The sequence below is a fragment of the Diadema antillarum genome, unplaced genomic scaffold (assembly GCF_040938485.1).
Source record: "Diadema antillarum isolate AM-2024a unplaced genomic scaffold, OU_Dant_1.0 seq00000562_RagTag, whole genome shotgun sequence".
Lineage (NCBI taxonomy): Eukaryota > Metazoa > Echinodermata > Echinoidea > Diadematoida > Diadematidae > Diadema > Diadema antillarum.
The window spans coordinates 1,195,320-1,212,267 of record NW_027271501.1 but is presented as its reverse complement, the minus strand read 5'-3'; the positions used below and the strand labels follow the sequence as shown (position 1 = coordinate 1,212,267).

At 39.4% G+C, this 16,948-nt stretch overlaps 1 protein-coding gene across 1 annotated transcript; it reads right to left on the bottom strand.

The window, feature by feature from the left end:
• Window positions 1-4,550: 4,550 nt before the first annotated feature.
• Window positions 4,551-16,718, bottom strand: LOC139735019 (uncharacterized). The gene is made up of 3 exons (XM_071645792.1): window positions 15,916-16,718; window positions 15,185-15,334; window positions 4,551-4,764 (listed from the first exon to the last, which is right to left on the bottom strand). Exons 1-3 carry the CDS (start codon window positions 16,716-16,718, stop codon window positions 4,551-4,553), a joined length of 1,167 nt encoding a protein of 388 aa, XP_071501893.1.
• Window positions 16,719-16,948: the final 230 nt, after the last annotated feature.

Sequence of the window (16,948 nt, the reverse complement as noted above, 5' to 3'; positions counted from 1 at the left end):
ATTGTTAACTCTCTTTGTGAGATTTACTCCTCTTTTCAGTCCTGGGGTATTGATAACAAGACGATTTGAAGAAAACTTTTGAAGCTAGAAGAAAAAAGAAATAAAGAAAGGAGTTTGTTCCGTAACATATCAAAAGTCCCATTGGGCCTCCCGGATTTCAACATTTCCTTTGAAATAAGTTGTCATACCAAGAACCACTTCTTTGGTCTCCATAACCAAACTTTATGAAGGAGCAGCTTGGAGCATGGAACATCAAAGCCAGGGAAATGCTAGGCATTAAGTTATCATGCTTTATGGAACTTATGCATCAATTTTCACTACTTGGGAAGAGATCCACTCCTCCCTCAAACTGGTCGGAGCCTAGAGTATAATGTGTATACTGTCATACGTCTACGGGTTGGAGTATAATAGGAAGGTCGGAGGTTCTCTTCCGTAGTGTGAAAAGAAAGTCGAAGAGCGCCATCTTTTGTTAGGAGTCTTCTAACGTGAACATTATTGATTGGATACATTGATGTAGATGCCAGTCATAGAGATGGATTGGATAGCTGTTATAAACGCAAAAGAATGTTCGTGTCCTGCATGAACCTAGGAATAGATGTGACATTTGAGTGTGTATTATGTTTATTGGTTTGTGAGTGTAATGGGCGCATGATTGAATGAGGTTAAACGTGCAAGGAGTGTGCCCAGGTGTCAATTTGTGATTGTTACCATTAGAGGTAACATACTTTCTTGACTGGACGAAGAATTTCTCATAAAACATGAGAGACCTTGTCTAACCTAGTAGTAATAGTGGGGCCTGATGCGATTGTTGAAACGCTGAATGACATTTGCACTTTGAAGACGTTGCATAATACAGTTTCCTCAAATGATCCTTTAGTGTGACAAAGACTTGGTACAGTGTGCACAGCTCTGTGGTACTTTCTGTGCAAAGCGGTACTCAAAGCACTCAAAGGCCCGAATTCACGAAGGTGGTACAATTGAAACCATGGTTAAAACCATGGACAATTTGTATGGAGCGCCAAGTGTCGCATGGCCTACTTTGTTACGAAATCAATCAATTCGTCGACGAAATGACCATTTCGTTGACGAAATGTTAATTTTGTTAACGAAATAATCATTTCGTCGACGAAATGTTGTCATTTCGTTACGAAAACTGATCATTTCGTCGACGAAATGACTGATTTCGTAACGAAATACACCCTGTAGGCCATGCGACACGTGGCGCTTCATACAAATTGTCCATGGTGTAAACCATGGTTTCAATTGTACCACCTTCGTGAATTCGGGCCAGAGGGTTAGGCAGTTCATAAATGTAGTAATCGGCTTTAAAAATTAGTTATGAAAGATATACAACGTGTACGCAATAACTCCATTCTTGTTAAGTTGAGGTATTTGTGATTAAAGCTGCTAAAAACAAAGAAAATGATAAGGAAATACAGGGTGTTTTTAATCATAACTTCTATTTCTTGTTATGTCACAAGTGAGGTATTACTGGAAAGGTTTAATTTTTCTCTATCTGATAATCGACTTACTTTGAAATGTTTGAAAATGGAGCTTAGCTCATTTTGGATTAAAACTCTTCAATTCTAAACAACGCTGCATCAGTGCACACTCAGCAGCTACTTAGTGGTAGCCAGTATCATTTTTCTCTCTGCCTTCACCTTAACAAATCAGAATGTCTATAGCAGCAACTGACCATATTTTATCCATGAAACATTTTACAAGAATAATACTTGATTTCTATTTGCGTATATCCTCCACCATTCTTCCACGAAAGTTCATGCAAACATTCTCACCAACAACCACAAGACGGAATCAGGGAACATTAAGTCCCCGAATCATCGTTTCATATTATACTTTTTCATGACAGTCACGGTTTTTTTTTTCTCAGTACATTTGTCTTGTATTTTACTTTTAGTTTGGGACTCTTGGTGAAAAAAATGAGTTTTCTTTTGGCTTGGGAGAAAGGAAAATCATGAAGCCATGACTGTGTTCGTATCATCACTGCGGGAAGAATATTTAGCAGTCACCAATTTTGTTGACATTGATTAGTCAAATTTCCCAAAGATTGGCAAAGTTCTTTATTAAAGGGTACCTCGTGTTACACTTGATGTCGGTTGAAAAACCTCAAGATATTGCCCTAGAAAATACACACACTCACACACACACACACACACACACACACACACACACAGCTAGGCATATAATTATGCAATGATTCATAAAACACACAAACTTGTACTTGTTAACTCTAATGGACATATATTATAAGTTTATTTTCATACGTTACTTCACTTGCTGAGATACACACACAAGTTTGTAATTCGTTTCAGCAGGCAGTCTTGATCGTAACGCACTATTGTCATGATATTATAGAAAAGGTTTCAATATTAGCCGGGTTCACATGTGCAAATCTCGAGATTTGTATCCCGCTAATTGGTGTACGTGTGAACCCGGCTAATGATTGAATCGAGGACTGTCCGATATTGAATAATGTCCATTTCTTGTTGTTTGCAGCAGGTATGTAAGGAGAACTCAATGAAAAGAAAAAAATCAATAAATCAATAAATGCAGTACAGGAAGCCAGAATGTAGGGAAGTATTTTACATAAAAAACGTACCACATTTCTTCTGAGTTCCCGTTCGCACAAAAGTATACTTCTTTAAATATGGTCCTATAATCATTTTGCTATGATGCAAACACACACATTTAGTCAGTATATACGGCATTATGTCTTAGATGTAACAAGTAAAATCAGTTTTATTTCAGAAAGCATAAGTACACACATGCATGAAAAATGACCCACATAAAACATTAGTGTTTTATACAATAGTCATTATCATATAAACCGAAAACGGATTCGTATTAACTCGAATCATTCGACAGCAAAAAAGATGTAGCCAAAGTACTTATATAAACTGCATAGGCCCTACATTATGCAATACGGTTTTACTGAGGCAACATACGCAGTTATACATAAGTCTTCTTCAGAAGCAGGGAAGTCCCATTCAGAGCTACAAAGGCCTGCTTTACAAGGGGGCCCTGCATTGCAAAGTGTGCACAATCAAAAAAAAAAAAAAAAAAAAAAAAAAAAAAAAAAAACATGAACATGTCACAGTGTTAATAAACAATCGATTAGCGAGAGCATGAAAACATTTTTAAAAAGAACAATAAAAAACAAATAATGATGATTGGCAGGTATGGAATATGCAGAATGCTTCGTCTGACCCAGGGTGCACAACATCCTGTTAATCCGACAGAAAAAGTCGTATGGTACTTAATTTTGTTACCACATCACTTGTATTATTCGGTATTATTCGGAGAAAAACCTAATGTGGAGAGCGCGTAACCTTATTATTTATTCTTCCTAAAAGTCAACATCACGCACTTATACCGTATAGGGAGCGCAGTGCGCATCCTAAATCACATTTTGGAACGGAGTCATGAAGTAATTCATATATAGTTAGAATTCTGTTTCAACAATTGGGTATAATGCGAAATTATCATTATCGACTGGGCTTACATTATTGTCCTCCAAATAGCTTGATGTATAGATTGTCATTGGTTTACACGAAAATGTCAACCCCATGGGAGGACATCCCAAAAATGTTCTACCTGTAGGAGAACATTATCGAATGCGGTGTGATTTATTTTTGATTATCTTTACGACAGTTAATAAACATCGACTAACCCGTAAAATTATCGCACATCAAAATGTGTCAAGGTACAAATAGCAATACGATCTACAAAAAAAAAGAACATTAAGTGCAGCATTGTCACGTAAATCTAGAATACCAATTCATGACTGCGATAATCTTTCAGTTTTTTTAATTTTTTGTAGGTTTTTTTTTTTTCAAATAGCTATGTGCTATTTCTGATTGAAAAAAATAACTATAACATCCTATGGTATCCTTTAAAAAGAAATGCATTTTGTCCCTGCTGTGTCATGAACCTGAGTAGTGTTTTTTTTTTGTGTGTTCATTTTAATTACTATACTGATTTGACTGTTTGTTCCCCAATCATGACGGATTTGTTTCGTACTTCCTTTACGATAACTTGTAGAACAAGATTTGTATGTTTACGCGAACAAGCAGAACATTAAAAGTGTTGATACAAATAAGCAAACTAATGATCATTGAGAAAAAAAAAGTTGTGGTATCAAAATATTTCATCAAAAAGGTATGTAGACATGTATGTTACTCGCAATCACATAAGAAAACTCAGGGGATAAAGAAGGCAAGGAACATATGTTTTGTTTATTGCAACTGTGATATCTTCCCTTTTAAGTATTTATAATAATCATCCTTGTAGCATTCATAGAATGAATGAAATGTTGCTGCTGATGTTGTTGTTTGTTTTTTTCCTTTCCAAGCTCACAAAAAAAAAAATGATGGCCATCTGCGTCGGTGAAATGTGAACATTATTGAAAAACAATAAAACATTTCCTGGGTTTTTTTTAGCTCTTTCTTTGTTGCTCGTTTGATTTCATTCTACTTGTGTTAACTTCGACACGGATTGGTAATATAAATCAATGTGACCCATACGGTAACCTACGACAGAAAGTCCAGGACCGGTCCAATTGCCTTGACGATGGCTCGTTTGATTCTCTGGTACCTGGAACACGAGTCCCACGACCACCAGGACCATGCGACGCACCTTTCTTCTTCCTCCAGCTGGAAGCAGGCACAGCCCAGGAGATTGAAGTAGGCGGAACCCACGGTTCGGGACACGCTGGTGTTCACTCCCAGCAGACAGTCACGGAATCTGGCGCGAAAACAAAACGGGACAGAGAAAAAAAATATCAGAGTGGTCAGATTCGATTGGAAAGAGTCAACGTGAGCTGCCAACCGCAGCATCGATAGAGCGCGTGTGGTTGTTTTGCCCTAGATTGAATTTCTGATTCCGGTTATCGAATCGCATATGGCAAAGAGTTTTAACTTTCGATCAATTACTTCTGGTGGTGAGAGGAAATCGTAAGATAGATAGGCAGAGACAGATAAACGAAAATAGCGCGAGAAGATAACCAAACTGAGCAATAATGGCAATGAAGTGTGAATGTTTACACGTACAATGCCTGTATACCCTATACACGTTATGAGTAAGTTTAGTTACACTGATACATCATAGATAAATTGCTGTTGATCTATTACGGTTTTTTTTTCTATCACTTGTTTAAGTGGACAAATAAAGCAAGATGAAACTAAAATGAAGCTGAAAAATTGGCTAATGATGTGCGACGAAAGTAAACGCTCATTTAACATTTTTTTAAACACTTTTATCTTAGTTTCTGACAAGGAGATCACATATCAAATTTTACATCAATTATAATTTGTTATGACAGGACAAAGAACGAAAAAAGCGTCAAGATATTGTACGTAACCATGGACCAAGTACCAGATAAAACATACTTTTTTTTTTCTTTTCCTCAGTGGAACAATTTTGTTACCATCTTTAACAGTTTATCCTGATTCTTCAGAACATAACTTCTCCTGATGTGTCCGTTTATATCCAGCAAACAAAAACTGTGCCTTACTCATTGGAGGGGGGAAAAAAGTCATTCACTCGTATTATTGCTTTCTTGCAAGCAAGGCATTTACAAATAACTGCATTTCAAGCGGCCGGTCAAAGCAAACACATACTTCGACGAAATATATCATATTGTCCTTTCGTTTTTACAGTAAAGTTTTTTCTTTCTTTTCTTTTTTTACAGAATGCATACATATATTGTATATGTATGCATTCAAAAAATCGTAGTAAGTGCACGCATTATTTATAGTACTTTGTATGTTTGTATTATCAGCATCATTTATATCAATGAGCCAAGGTATAGTGGTATATAGATGAATTCAATATGAATATATTTCATTAGTACAATGGTGCTGTCGTTGTTTTAGTTCCAGTGTTCCACGTCCTACAACTTGGCTTTTGGCGGAACACAAAGACAGTGTGCATTGCTTCTTTTTCTTTTTTTAATATCATTCGTGCATATACTTTATATTGTATTCTACGAACTGTCCTTATCAGATGAATGAAAGTCAATTTGACAACTTGAACTGCTTTGAGTCATGTTTTTTTTTTCTTCTTTGATGGAAATGAATAAACTATTGAAATGAATTGAATTGAAATAAGTGTCAATGCTTGTATAGTGATGAGATCTTTTATCCTCCAAAGACATTATTTCCCCAACGTCCAAACCATCCATTGTCGAGAAGGAATAGTATTTATTTTTGGATGTTTTCGTTGTTCCCCGTCTAGTCGGCTTCCTATACAATAATTCCGAACATAAGCTTGATCGCGATCTCTTAAAGCAACGATCTTTTTCTCTCATGCAAATCGGTAGAGTTGCACGTTGTTGATGTTCCAAATAAAGTTCAAACAAACTGCAGGGGGGCGCCCTCCGTGAATCGATTCCTCACTTCGGCAAGAGTCGACAAAATGCACGTGGTGAGAGCTTCGATGGTTCATTTACGACACTCGATGGATTCAAGACAGTTGATCCACTTAATGCCGGGAGATGACATCGTTTCTTCATCACTTTCAATTCGATCTCTTTCGATGAAAATTAATCTTTAACAGGTCTGACTTCAAGACTCGTGTCTGTGTTATTCCCGCAAGGCACCAAAAATAGGCCTACTAGCCGGGAATCAAGAATCGGGAATCATTCATATTTAGAGCAAAGAAAAAATATAAAATTGTCATTGATCGACAGTTAACCTGGGCGTATCAGTGTGGACAACAGTCATGGAGGGTGTAATCTGGACGGCAGGATTCGCACAAAAACCAACCCCAAAACATATAGACAACTAAACGAATAAACGTCTGAATATCAAGCTATAACCAGGCTCATACTTTAGCACAAGCAGTTGACATATATCAGAAAAGTGAAAAAAAAGAGAAAGAGTTGACAAGAGGAAGGAAGGGGCATTGCTTAATGTGTAACTGTTACAAGGTTGATCTAGTATTTTGTCACGCATCATAATCACTATTGTTAAATTGTATAATGCGATGCATATAGGCCTATACGTCAGAATGGCTTTGAATATATTTCCAAATAACAGATTACAGAATAACAGAATTTTGCTGCAGCCACAGCAGAAGTCAACACTGGTTGCACTCGTTTCAAATTATAAGTACAGTGACCTTTTCTGTATAGACAACAAGCCAAACAAAGACGAGCGGATATTATATCTACGTCCTGTCAGAAATCATGGAGGACAGAAACAACATCAATAAGATTAATTGTTCAAATTCCACATGATTCTGATGATGACCCAATATTTTGCGTTGTTGTCTTTCACTCGAAATATGGCATGGCCAGGAACTTTTTAGTTGCCATGAAAACAGGTGAGTATCGGCTATTTAATTGATGTAGAACCGAAACAGGCTTACCGACCTAAACATAGTTCGGTCCCATCAGAATTTAAAGGGAGAAGCACAAACAAAACAAACAACACCCCACCCCCACCACCACCACCACGCACACACACACACACACACACACACACACACACACACACACACACACAAAGATGACAGCAATTCAAACTGTGGTTTCGAGGTACTATTGGAAGGAAACGCCCACCTCTTTCCTGTTATTGATAATGATATTTCAACATACGATGTTGGACTCGCGATTTTATTTACATCGTAATCGACGATCAAGGTAAAGCCACAACGCAAAGTCAAATGAAATACATTGAAACCAGACATGAAAATTCTGGTGGTAGAATGCTCATAACAAGGATTTCTTTCAGACTGGAATAGCTGTAATGTCCTAATTTAATGCTAAACCTATATTTCATGGGAGGAATACTGTTCACGAGCCCACGGAGAAGTTACACGGCTCGATATTGGAGATGGCCGGATGTCTCGGGGCCCACCAACCCACTATATATATATATATATATATATATATATATATATATATATATATATATATATTATACGTATATAGGGCCACCAAAATCTCCAAAAGCATATTTTATTTCATTTTTTGGTGGCCCAGTCAGGCAACTAAAATTTAAGATTTTATAGATTACTATGATTGTGTTTCCCGAAAGAGCCACCAGAGGGGGGAAAAAAGTCACTATCGAGCAGTGATAGTAATTATATACCTGCTGGTATCACGGTATTTAGTGCCGTGATTCGTTTCCTATGTTACTATGGCACACTCTTCCCAGGTGGTAGTGCTTGTCACTCACTACCATCCACACACACACACACGCACACACACACACACACACACACACACACACCCACAAAAGGTTTCGTAAACCCATTTTCTAGAGTGAGAGTGAATACAGGATGTCATCGACACAACACTTCCATCCGACTCGAAGCCTCTTTGATTTGATATAGCTATGCATTATAGCATGCTGTATTCATACTTTGTTGGAAATGAAATAAATGAGATGAAATGAAATATCAAAATGAAACGCCCTCCCAAAAATAGGTACACCAGATTTGATCCTCCCTTCACATCTCGCACGTCTCCTCTGAGGGAAAAGGTACGTTTTGGGGGGTTTTTTTATCCCCAAAAAAGGGGAAATGGCACTAATAATGATGAAATGCCTAATATCTAAGCATCGCCAACCTTCACTAATGGGCTCCTTTGACAGAAACTCGACTTGGGATTAAGCGCAATTTGAGATCAAACGCAAGTCATTTTAGGAACCGACTTACGTGCGATTTGGGAGACTTTTTGATTTTTCGAGTCGAGTTTGAACGCAAAGTTTCTACAACGAGGTCGTGGTCTTAATATGACTAGGAATGATATACATACACGTTTTCCAACTTTGCGAGACAGCGATCCTTGTGCAGACACTTCTATGTAATTATCATAGTTTATCTACCAGTATGGTTGTTTTAAAAATAGAGAAAATAAAATCATTCAACGAACGTCCCAGCCGGGCGTCGCAGCCACCGGATGAAAGTAGCTGCTTTTAGTGTATGTATAGGATGTCATGTTTGCTTAATGGAATGGAGTACGGGTTAAGGTGCCGAAAAGAATCTTCAAATTTATGTGATTACGTCTTTTGTGAGAAAAGTCCGATTTTGCCAGAGGTTTCTGTTTTGCTGTATGACCTTGATTTACACAATTACCTTCTCAGCCCTGAGGTAAATTGACCTCGGATGGCTGGCAGCTTGATTGAATAAAAGTGGATGTTGGACCTATTTCTAATTCCGCTGCCTTCATGAGAGTTCGATCACAAAAGGAATTAACTCCATTCTTGTTAATTTGAGACATGTGCGATTACACACTCTGCTAAAATGATTGAAATAAGGGACATCTTTTATTAAAAGAACAATAATATTCCTTGTTATATATGCAACAAAATAATAATGAGGTATCACTGATACGTTTTGTTCTGTTCTGTTTCATGATGAACTGATTTAGAATGTTTCAAAACGGCTCTTGACCCCGTTTAGAGGTCAAAGTCTCCAGTATATATGATACGGCAAAGTAATCAAAAAGAAAGGGGGATCGTAGAAGCTCTCCAATACACTCACGCATAAAGTAATTCTCATCTTATGCCTAAGTCTTTTGGCAAGACTAACATGATGCAATACACGTATGAAATAAGGGACAAGCCGCGAAGTTTCTCAGATTCATACATATTGCATCGAAACTCAGCTATATCGCGCAGTTTACCCAAAACAAAACGAATACCTTATGAGGAGATGTTGAATGAATAATAATATCCCTCGATCCAGCCGATGGGTGCAACTGCTGATGGTTAAACGCAATAACACCAGACTGAATAAAGTAAGCGTTCTACATAAGTAAAGAGTAGGTGTGGCATTAAGCTCTGGATATCTCTGTAAATACGTTGGTAAAGGCAAAGCTACACCTAAATCCCCCGGAAACAATCAAACAGATCAACGTAACCGGACTACGTTATCAAATATTTTGTCAATATAGATGAGCCGTTATAAGTTCATCCCTTAAAACGCAATGTAATTACAAGCAAAGGCTTACAGGAGTACTAAGTTTACTGGCTTTTCTTGTTCAAGGACCTCACCAGGGCCCCGTTTCATAAAACTTGTTGTCAATAACAAGTTACTATAGTCGTTATAAGCTACTGAAATCCGTGCATGTGATTGGCTGTGAGCAAATTTGTCATAGAAATGTGGCAGTTGTTACTGGTGATAAGTTTTATGAAACGGGTCCCAGGAATTGTGAGGGCGAGGGTCACCATAATTCTCTGACTCCCATAATAGACCTGCATTGTAATACGGTACAATGTACTAGTTCTACTCGAAGCTGCATAGTTACGATCCAACTATTTTCCATGGAAACTGGATATTGTGAATTTGATTTTTGTGCTATCATCTTTCACAGTTTTCGCGTTGACATTCGTTCTATTATAGAGGGAATGATCTGAAAGTGTCATGAGTGCTCTGGAATAAATACCTTACAACTATATATGAGCGGTTGATGAGGGTGATTCCTCCCAGGTACACCTCATTTAGAGGCTTACGCGTTTCATTTAACTTCACGAGGGGGGCTAGTATTTTGTTTTCGGCTAATTTTGAAAATATGTACAATTTTTAGTGTTTTTAGGAGGGCCTTTTAGTAGACCTAGACTGAATCAGCGGGAGCACGTCACGAGTTCGACCCACGAATAATACAGCCCACGAGTCATACAGCCCACGGGTTATACAGTCCACGAGTCATACAGCCATGGGTTATACACCCACGAGTCATACAGTCCGTGAGTCATACAGCCCACAGGTTATACAGCCCACGAGTCATACAGTACATGAGTCATACAGCCTGCGAAACCTACAGCTCACGGGTTATACAGTCCACGAGTCATACACCCACTGGTTATACACCCACGAGTCATACAGTCCATGAGTCATACAGCCCACGAGTCATACAGCCCATGAGTCATACAGCCCACGGGTTATACACCCACAAGTCATACAGTCCATGAGTCATACAGCCCGCGAGTCATACAGCCCATGAGTCATACAGCCCACGGGTTATACACCCACGAGTCATACAGTCCATGAGTTCGATACCAGGCAAACGAGGCCCACGATACCGACACATTAAGTCCCGTGTTGTAATGTCGAATTCGTGGGCTGTTTTTACTTATTATATAGTGGTAGTGTCGAACTCATGGATCTTATTTCCCTATTGTCAAACTCATAGACTGTATGACTCATGGACCTTTTTTTATTGTCGAACTCGTGGACTGTATGACTCGTGGGTGTCGGTCTCGTGTGATGACCCCGAATCGCCATGGGTGAGCAGGTTGTGAATATATAGACTCCGCAGATATAGGAGGAGCTGGGGATGAGGTATTAAGGAAGAAGAAATAGTGCAGAGGAGTGAGAGAACAAGAAGAGGGAAGAGAGGAGAGGACGAGAAAGAAAACATGATGGATAAAGATTTTAAAAAGGTGAAGGCGAATGAAGAAATGGATTAGAAGAAAAGATAAAAGATAAAAAGAATAAGATGGAAAAAGGTGAGGAAAAGAGAGAGCTGGAAAGAGGGAATAGGAAAATATGCAATAGGAGAGAGGTTAAACACATCCCTTATTATACGTGAACTGGAAAAATAAAGTTTGAAGAGTTTGTAAAAATTACTTTGTACAGCAGACAAAGACGGACAATGATGGAAAAGCCCAGCTGGACAAACCAGATTCCATCTCCATTATCATAGGCACTTGAAACCGAGACGTTGCAGTTCATCCGACACGTTAAACATTTTGGCCAGCGGAAGGAGGGAAAATTCGCTCAGGCAGGAAATAATAACCCCATGACATGGGCTTTTTTGTGATGTCATATCATATTGATTAGGTCCATCCATTACCCATAATTTACCTACTAAACTGCTCTCAAAGCTCGTAATCAAACCTGAACGAAAATAGAAAACCTATTATATCTCAGGGAAAATCACAAAAAGAGACAATAGATGAGGAGACTGAAAGAAAAAAAAAGAGGGAAAATGTCAAGGAAAGACAAGTTCTATCAGAGAAAGAGTGGATAAGACAAACTACATAATACCACTGGCAAACTGAAAGAGGGACAAAGGGGACGAGTTATAGAAAAAGACGCAGGAGATCTAAAATCTGTGAGAGAGATGTGAAAAGTTGCGGAAAAAAGAGAGAAAGGAAAGGGGCCAGAATGAAATGATCATAATTATTATATGGAACGGCCTACTCTACTTTCCAAAGAATAATATCCCCGATCTCATGCATGGTTCAGTGCGTGAAATGTGAAGTGACCGACCTAGCTGTAATGCCCTCCTTCTAACACGCTCCGTATTTCATCAAACAAAATTTGAATTCCTCATAGAATTGACATTTCTTAAGTGGTTTCTAATCATCTTGCAAAAAGTTGTAATTTATATCCCCCATCTCAATCTAAACTATACCATCCCTTTAAAAATTTTGACTGCACAATAACTGTTTTTTAAACATATTCACGTCGAACATAGGCGTGAAGGGTAGTATTGCAATTGGTATATAGCGTCTATGTGTTGAGTTATTCGCTTTAAAACGTTTTGTACATCGCGCTTTGAAGAAATGATTATCTTTGTTATCACTATTATTGCCATAAATGTCATTATCATCGTCGTCAACATCATAATCATGAGCATGATCTTCTCGTAAATTAAAAAAAAAAAATAAATGATTTCTAGATACCTAATTCCTGTTGGCATTAGTGAGATTTTGGCGTGACAGTTACTAAAAATACCATCTTCGGGAATAACAAATAAGGTATTATGTACAAAGGCCCATGCAGGGTATAAAGCACTGCCTCTTTCAAAGGGCCCTGCCATACTTCTTATACCCTAACACCGCCGATTAAAAATGTATTTCCACATCTTCTACACCTCACACTCTCATTAAAAAAACAAGGCATGACTGCAGGGGGCAGGACTCTACACCTCCCTGCTCTAACTGAAGATCCCCTGTGGAGGAGCCTATAGCCTCATCTTCTTCACCACGAATTAATATAAATTTGGACGCCAGTGGGCAGTATTGGGGTGCGTTTACACCGAGCACGGTAACGGCAACCAGGGGCGGATCCATGAATTCTGTAAAGGGGGGGGGGCGTAGCTAATATTTTTGGTGCCACTTCCGGGTTTCATTTCATTTTTTTTTCTTTTTATTTCTCTTGTTTTTAACGAAAAATAAAGGGGGCGTGCGCCGGTTGCGCCCCCCTCTGGATCAGCCACTGGCAACGGTCATGGTTTTTGTTTATGTTTTTGTTTTGTTTTTTTGCTACGGTGCGCCAAACGAATCATGTCTGGTACTGTTTAAAAACAGAAAGTCATCCAAAATGTTATTCTTATGTCAAAAACCAAGAGAAACAAAATCACCAGTTCCAATATATTTTGTAACAAGATTGTTAGTGGGGAGGTGATATTGTAACAGAACCAGACACGGTTCCTTTTGGCGCACCGTAGCAAAACAAAAACAAACAAACAGAAATAAAACTCCAGGCCGTTGCAGTTATCATGCTCGGTGTAAATGGTCCTTTAAGTCAGTTTAATTTCGCGAAAACTCTGTGATGCTTTGTAGGTATACGGGTTGCCATCATGACTCAAAAGCCGCAACCTGTTTCTTCGTGGAATCAAGCCTGGCTGGCTCCCCGAACATCGCCATACACACTGTACAGTACAGTACAGTACAGTACAGTACAGTACAGTACAGTACAGTACAGTACAGTACAGTACAGTACAGTACAGTACAGTACAGTACAGTACAGTACAGTACAGTACAGTACAGTACAGTACAGTACAGTACAGTACAGTACAGTACAGTACAGTTCTGGTTGAGGTGAGGATTTAGCTTTTAACGTTTTGCGAGATATTCAGAAACCACTCTATGAGATGTCAAAGAGCATGCAATTCTAAGGGGTATCAAAGGTTTATTTGATGAAAATTGGTTTTGAAATGGCTGAGTTATCTAAAAACAAGGTGAAACAAGGAGATCCTAATAAAAGGCGTGGCTTGTTGCCTTTTATGATTATCGCTTTTTTGGATATCTCAGCCATTTGAAAACCAATTTTCATCAAATAAATGTTGAATCCTTCTTAAAATTAGATGCTCTTTCACATTTCATAAGAGGTTTCTCATTATTTCACTTAGCAATGTTATAAACCTGAATTCCCACCTCTACCAGTACTGAACAGTCCCTTTACGCTTTAATTGCTTCATCTTCGAGATCCATATTGTGTCCGCAAGTCGGGGACAAGGACTACTAATACTTGCATCTATGGCTATCCATGACCCTCTAGGGATCTTTTGGATGACAAAGAAAGACTCTTAAGAATCCTAGACAATATAAACTATCAGTACAATAAGGCTATAATCCTCTTACCTCATTTCGGTTTGCAATTTTTCTGAACACTTGTTTCATATCAGGCAGAATTTGATCAGCAATGCAATCATAATACGACAGCCACGGAACCAAAATAAGCTCGTTATACCGAGCTAATGCGTGCCTTGAGAATGGTTTACAAAAATATCAGGTGTTATCATCGCTGGACTCTACATTGGATGTCAATAATTTAGTGAAGGAGCCATAACTGAGATATTTGGTGCATTTGTTCATAACAATCAAACGAACGTCGAGAGTCATGGTATTCTGTCGTATATCATGTATAATTATAGAATACAATAGGTCGCAGGCATAGAGGGGTGGTCAAATTGTGAAAGTAAGCCCAAATTGTACTAAAGATTCCCTATCGATTTGTCAAACGGATACGTTCATTAAGGTTGAAATCGCCTTGGTTTGATTGCGAGCGAGAGTGTAATAGTATCAAAGAACATACGGAATAGTTGAATCCATTTCCTCTTCACTTGCATTGTCTTAATCAATACATTACTTCTTGATCAGTTTCAAGATTGTGTCATGATGGAGCCAACTTTGTTAAGGTAGAGTCCATCCAAAAGGGATGATAGTCTATTCAAAACTTTAAAAAGGTCAATACTGTGAGAGAGGAAAGAATCGTGGAGGCTTAACTTTGCAGGTCAGTGGCAATGCGGAATATTTATGTAGGGGGAGTTTAAGAAAGTTTTAAAACCCTTCAACGGGACCAAACCGGAGCACCAGCCCGAGCCAACTCAGCCTGGATTGGGTTGAGTTCGAAAGGCAGCAGGTGCTATCATAATAGAAGTCCAAATCGCCAGGGTGCTATACGTGATGGACTCCGGGCTCACCTTTGATCGCAGTCGCAGTCGCTGAGGGTGTAGAGGCGGTGATTGAAAATGCTGAATCTACTCTCCCAGCTGGAGATGGTGTACGGACAATGATCGTGCTCTCGGCAACATTCGTCCGTAGATTTGTGCTCACCTAGATCGTTGTAAGTGCTGCGAGGAAAAACAGAACACGTTGGGTTCCGTGACAAATAATATCAATAAAATTGAACGTGCGGATCTTGTACTGAATATAATCATCCTGTATACTAACATATAAATTCATAGAGAGAGAGAGAGAGGGAGGGAGGGAGGGGGGGGGGGTCGACGAAATCAAGCACTACCAAGTTCCATCTCATTTCAGTTCAAATCATTTTTTCCCCAATATCACATAAATTCTGTCAACTGCGATTATTACCAAAACAAGTGCAATGTAATATAGAGTATACTAACATACATTTGAAAGCAGAAACGTTGGCTTGGTATTGACTTTGGAGCATCTCTTCGTTTCCCAAAACAAATTACTGAACTTTGGTGAATGGATACTTCGGTTCAAAAGTACAAGCCGATGACTGGTTCCAAGTTTTATATGATCATGACGCATTTTGCGATATTGTTGTAGCAAGATCTGGGAGATGGGAGAGAAGAAAAAGAAGAAGATGAAGAAGAAAGGGAAGATTAAAGGAAGATAAGAGGAAGAATAAATGGGCAAAGAAAGTTAATGAAAAATTGAATGTTTATCTTTCCAAACTTACTTGGCAATATCTCCGCTTCCACACCACAGCGTTCCTGGAATGATGAATAAACTTCGCCGATCTCTCGAGTTTCGATTTTCTCCAGCCATCTCCTCCTCCAACACGTCACCGTCATCTGCCTCAAGAGCACCTGTAGTCATCACCTCCTCCCGGTCCTCAAACCCCATCCTCCCGTTGCTAGGTGTCAGCTGTCTCATTTCCATCAAATGCGCTTTGGTGGCTCTCTCCATATCCCGACATTCTTTGCGCGCACCCGTCACATCCAGTAATGGGCGCAGGGGATGAGGGAGGAGGGCGCTAGCCAACCCATAATTTGAAGGTAAGAGAAAGTACTGTCTTGACTCGCTAGCATTATACATATATCTGAAGTCAATGTTTGTACGAATGAATGCGTTTTTACCTGAACGCGCTCTTCCTTTGGGAAAAAGCGTTTCATGCAGCATATCAGATGTAGGAGCATATTTCGTCCAAAAATATTTCAGGAAATCTTGAACTTTTTCTTGAGACTTGGTCGACTTGCATTCCTTGAGATTTAACTCCGGATCGTACATACTGTGGACAAGATGGATTCCATCCGTGGCTTGTCGGAGGATGATCTGCACTCCGTTCTCATCACCCACCTCCTGGTCGACTACCATCAAGTCTCCGTACCGCAGGATGACGACTCGTTCTCCGAGCGACCGGGACACACCTACAAAGTTCCTTCGAAATGTGTCAGACGTGGCATCCAGCCGCAGCATGGGAGCCAGGAGGACCATGGCTACCAGCCTTAGAGCCAGGGATGGTTTTCTGTGGCAGCGCATACTTCAGCGAGTCCAAGAGCCGCAGGTCCCTGCTGCTTCCCCGCACCGACAACGAAAGAACTATACCTGTCCTGTGGGTGAATCGCACCAGAGTCAGTCGACCGTCTGAGCGAGAACACCGGCTGACAGACCAGCAGTAATAAATCTCGCGCTCCTGTTCAGGGCCTTTGTGAGATCACCATTTCATGGGCCAATAGCTGAATAGGATCAGGATGTCTCCATTTCACGTC

What these genes read in the sequence shown, in the direction of transcription:
- LOC139735019 (XM_071645792.1), bottom strand. Translation starts at nt 16,718, where the DNA reads ATGCGCTGCCACAGAAAACCATCCCTGGCTCTAAGGCTGGTAGCCATG. An exon ending in GGAAGCGGAGATATTGCCAA is followed by an intron (nt 15,335 to 15,915) that starts GTAAGTTTGGAA and finishes TTTTCCTCGCAG; the next exon opens with CACTTACAACGATCTAGGTG. An exon ending in GACTGCGACTGCGATCAAAG is followed by an intron (nt 4,765 to 15,184) that starts GTGAGCCCGGAG and finishes TTTTCGCGCCAG; the next exon opens with ATTCCGTGACTGTCTGCTGG.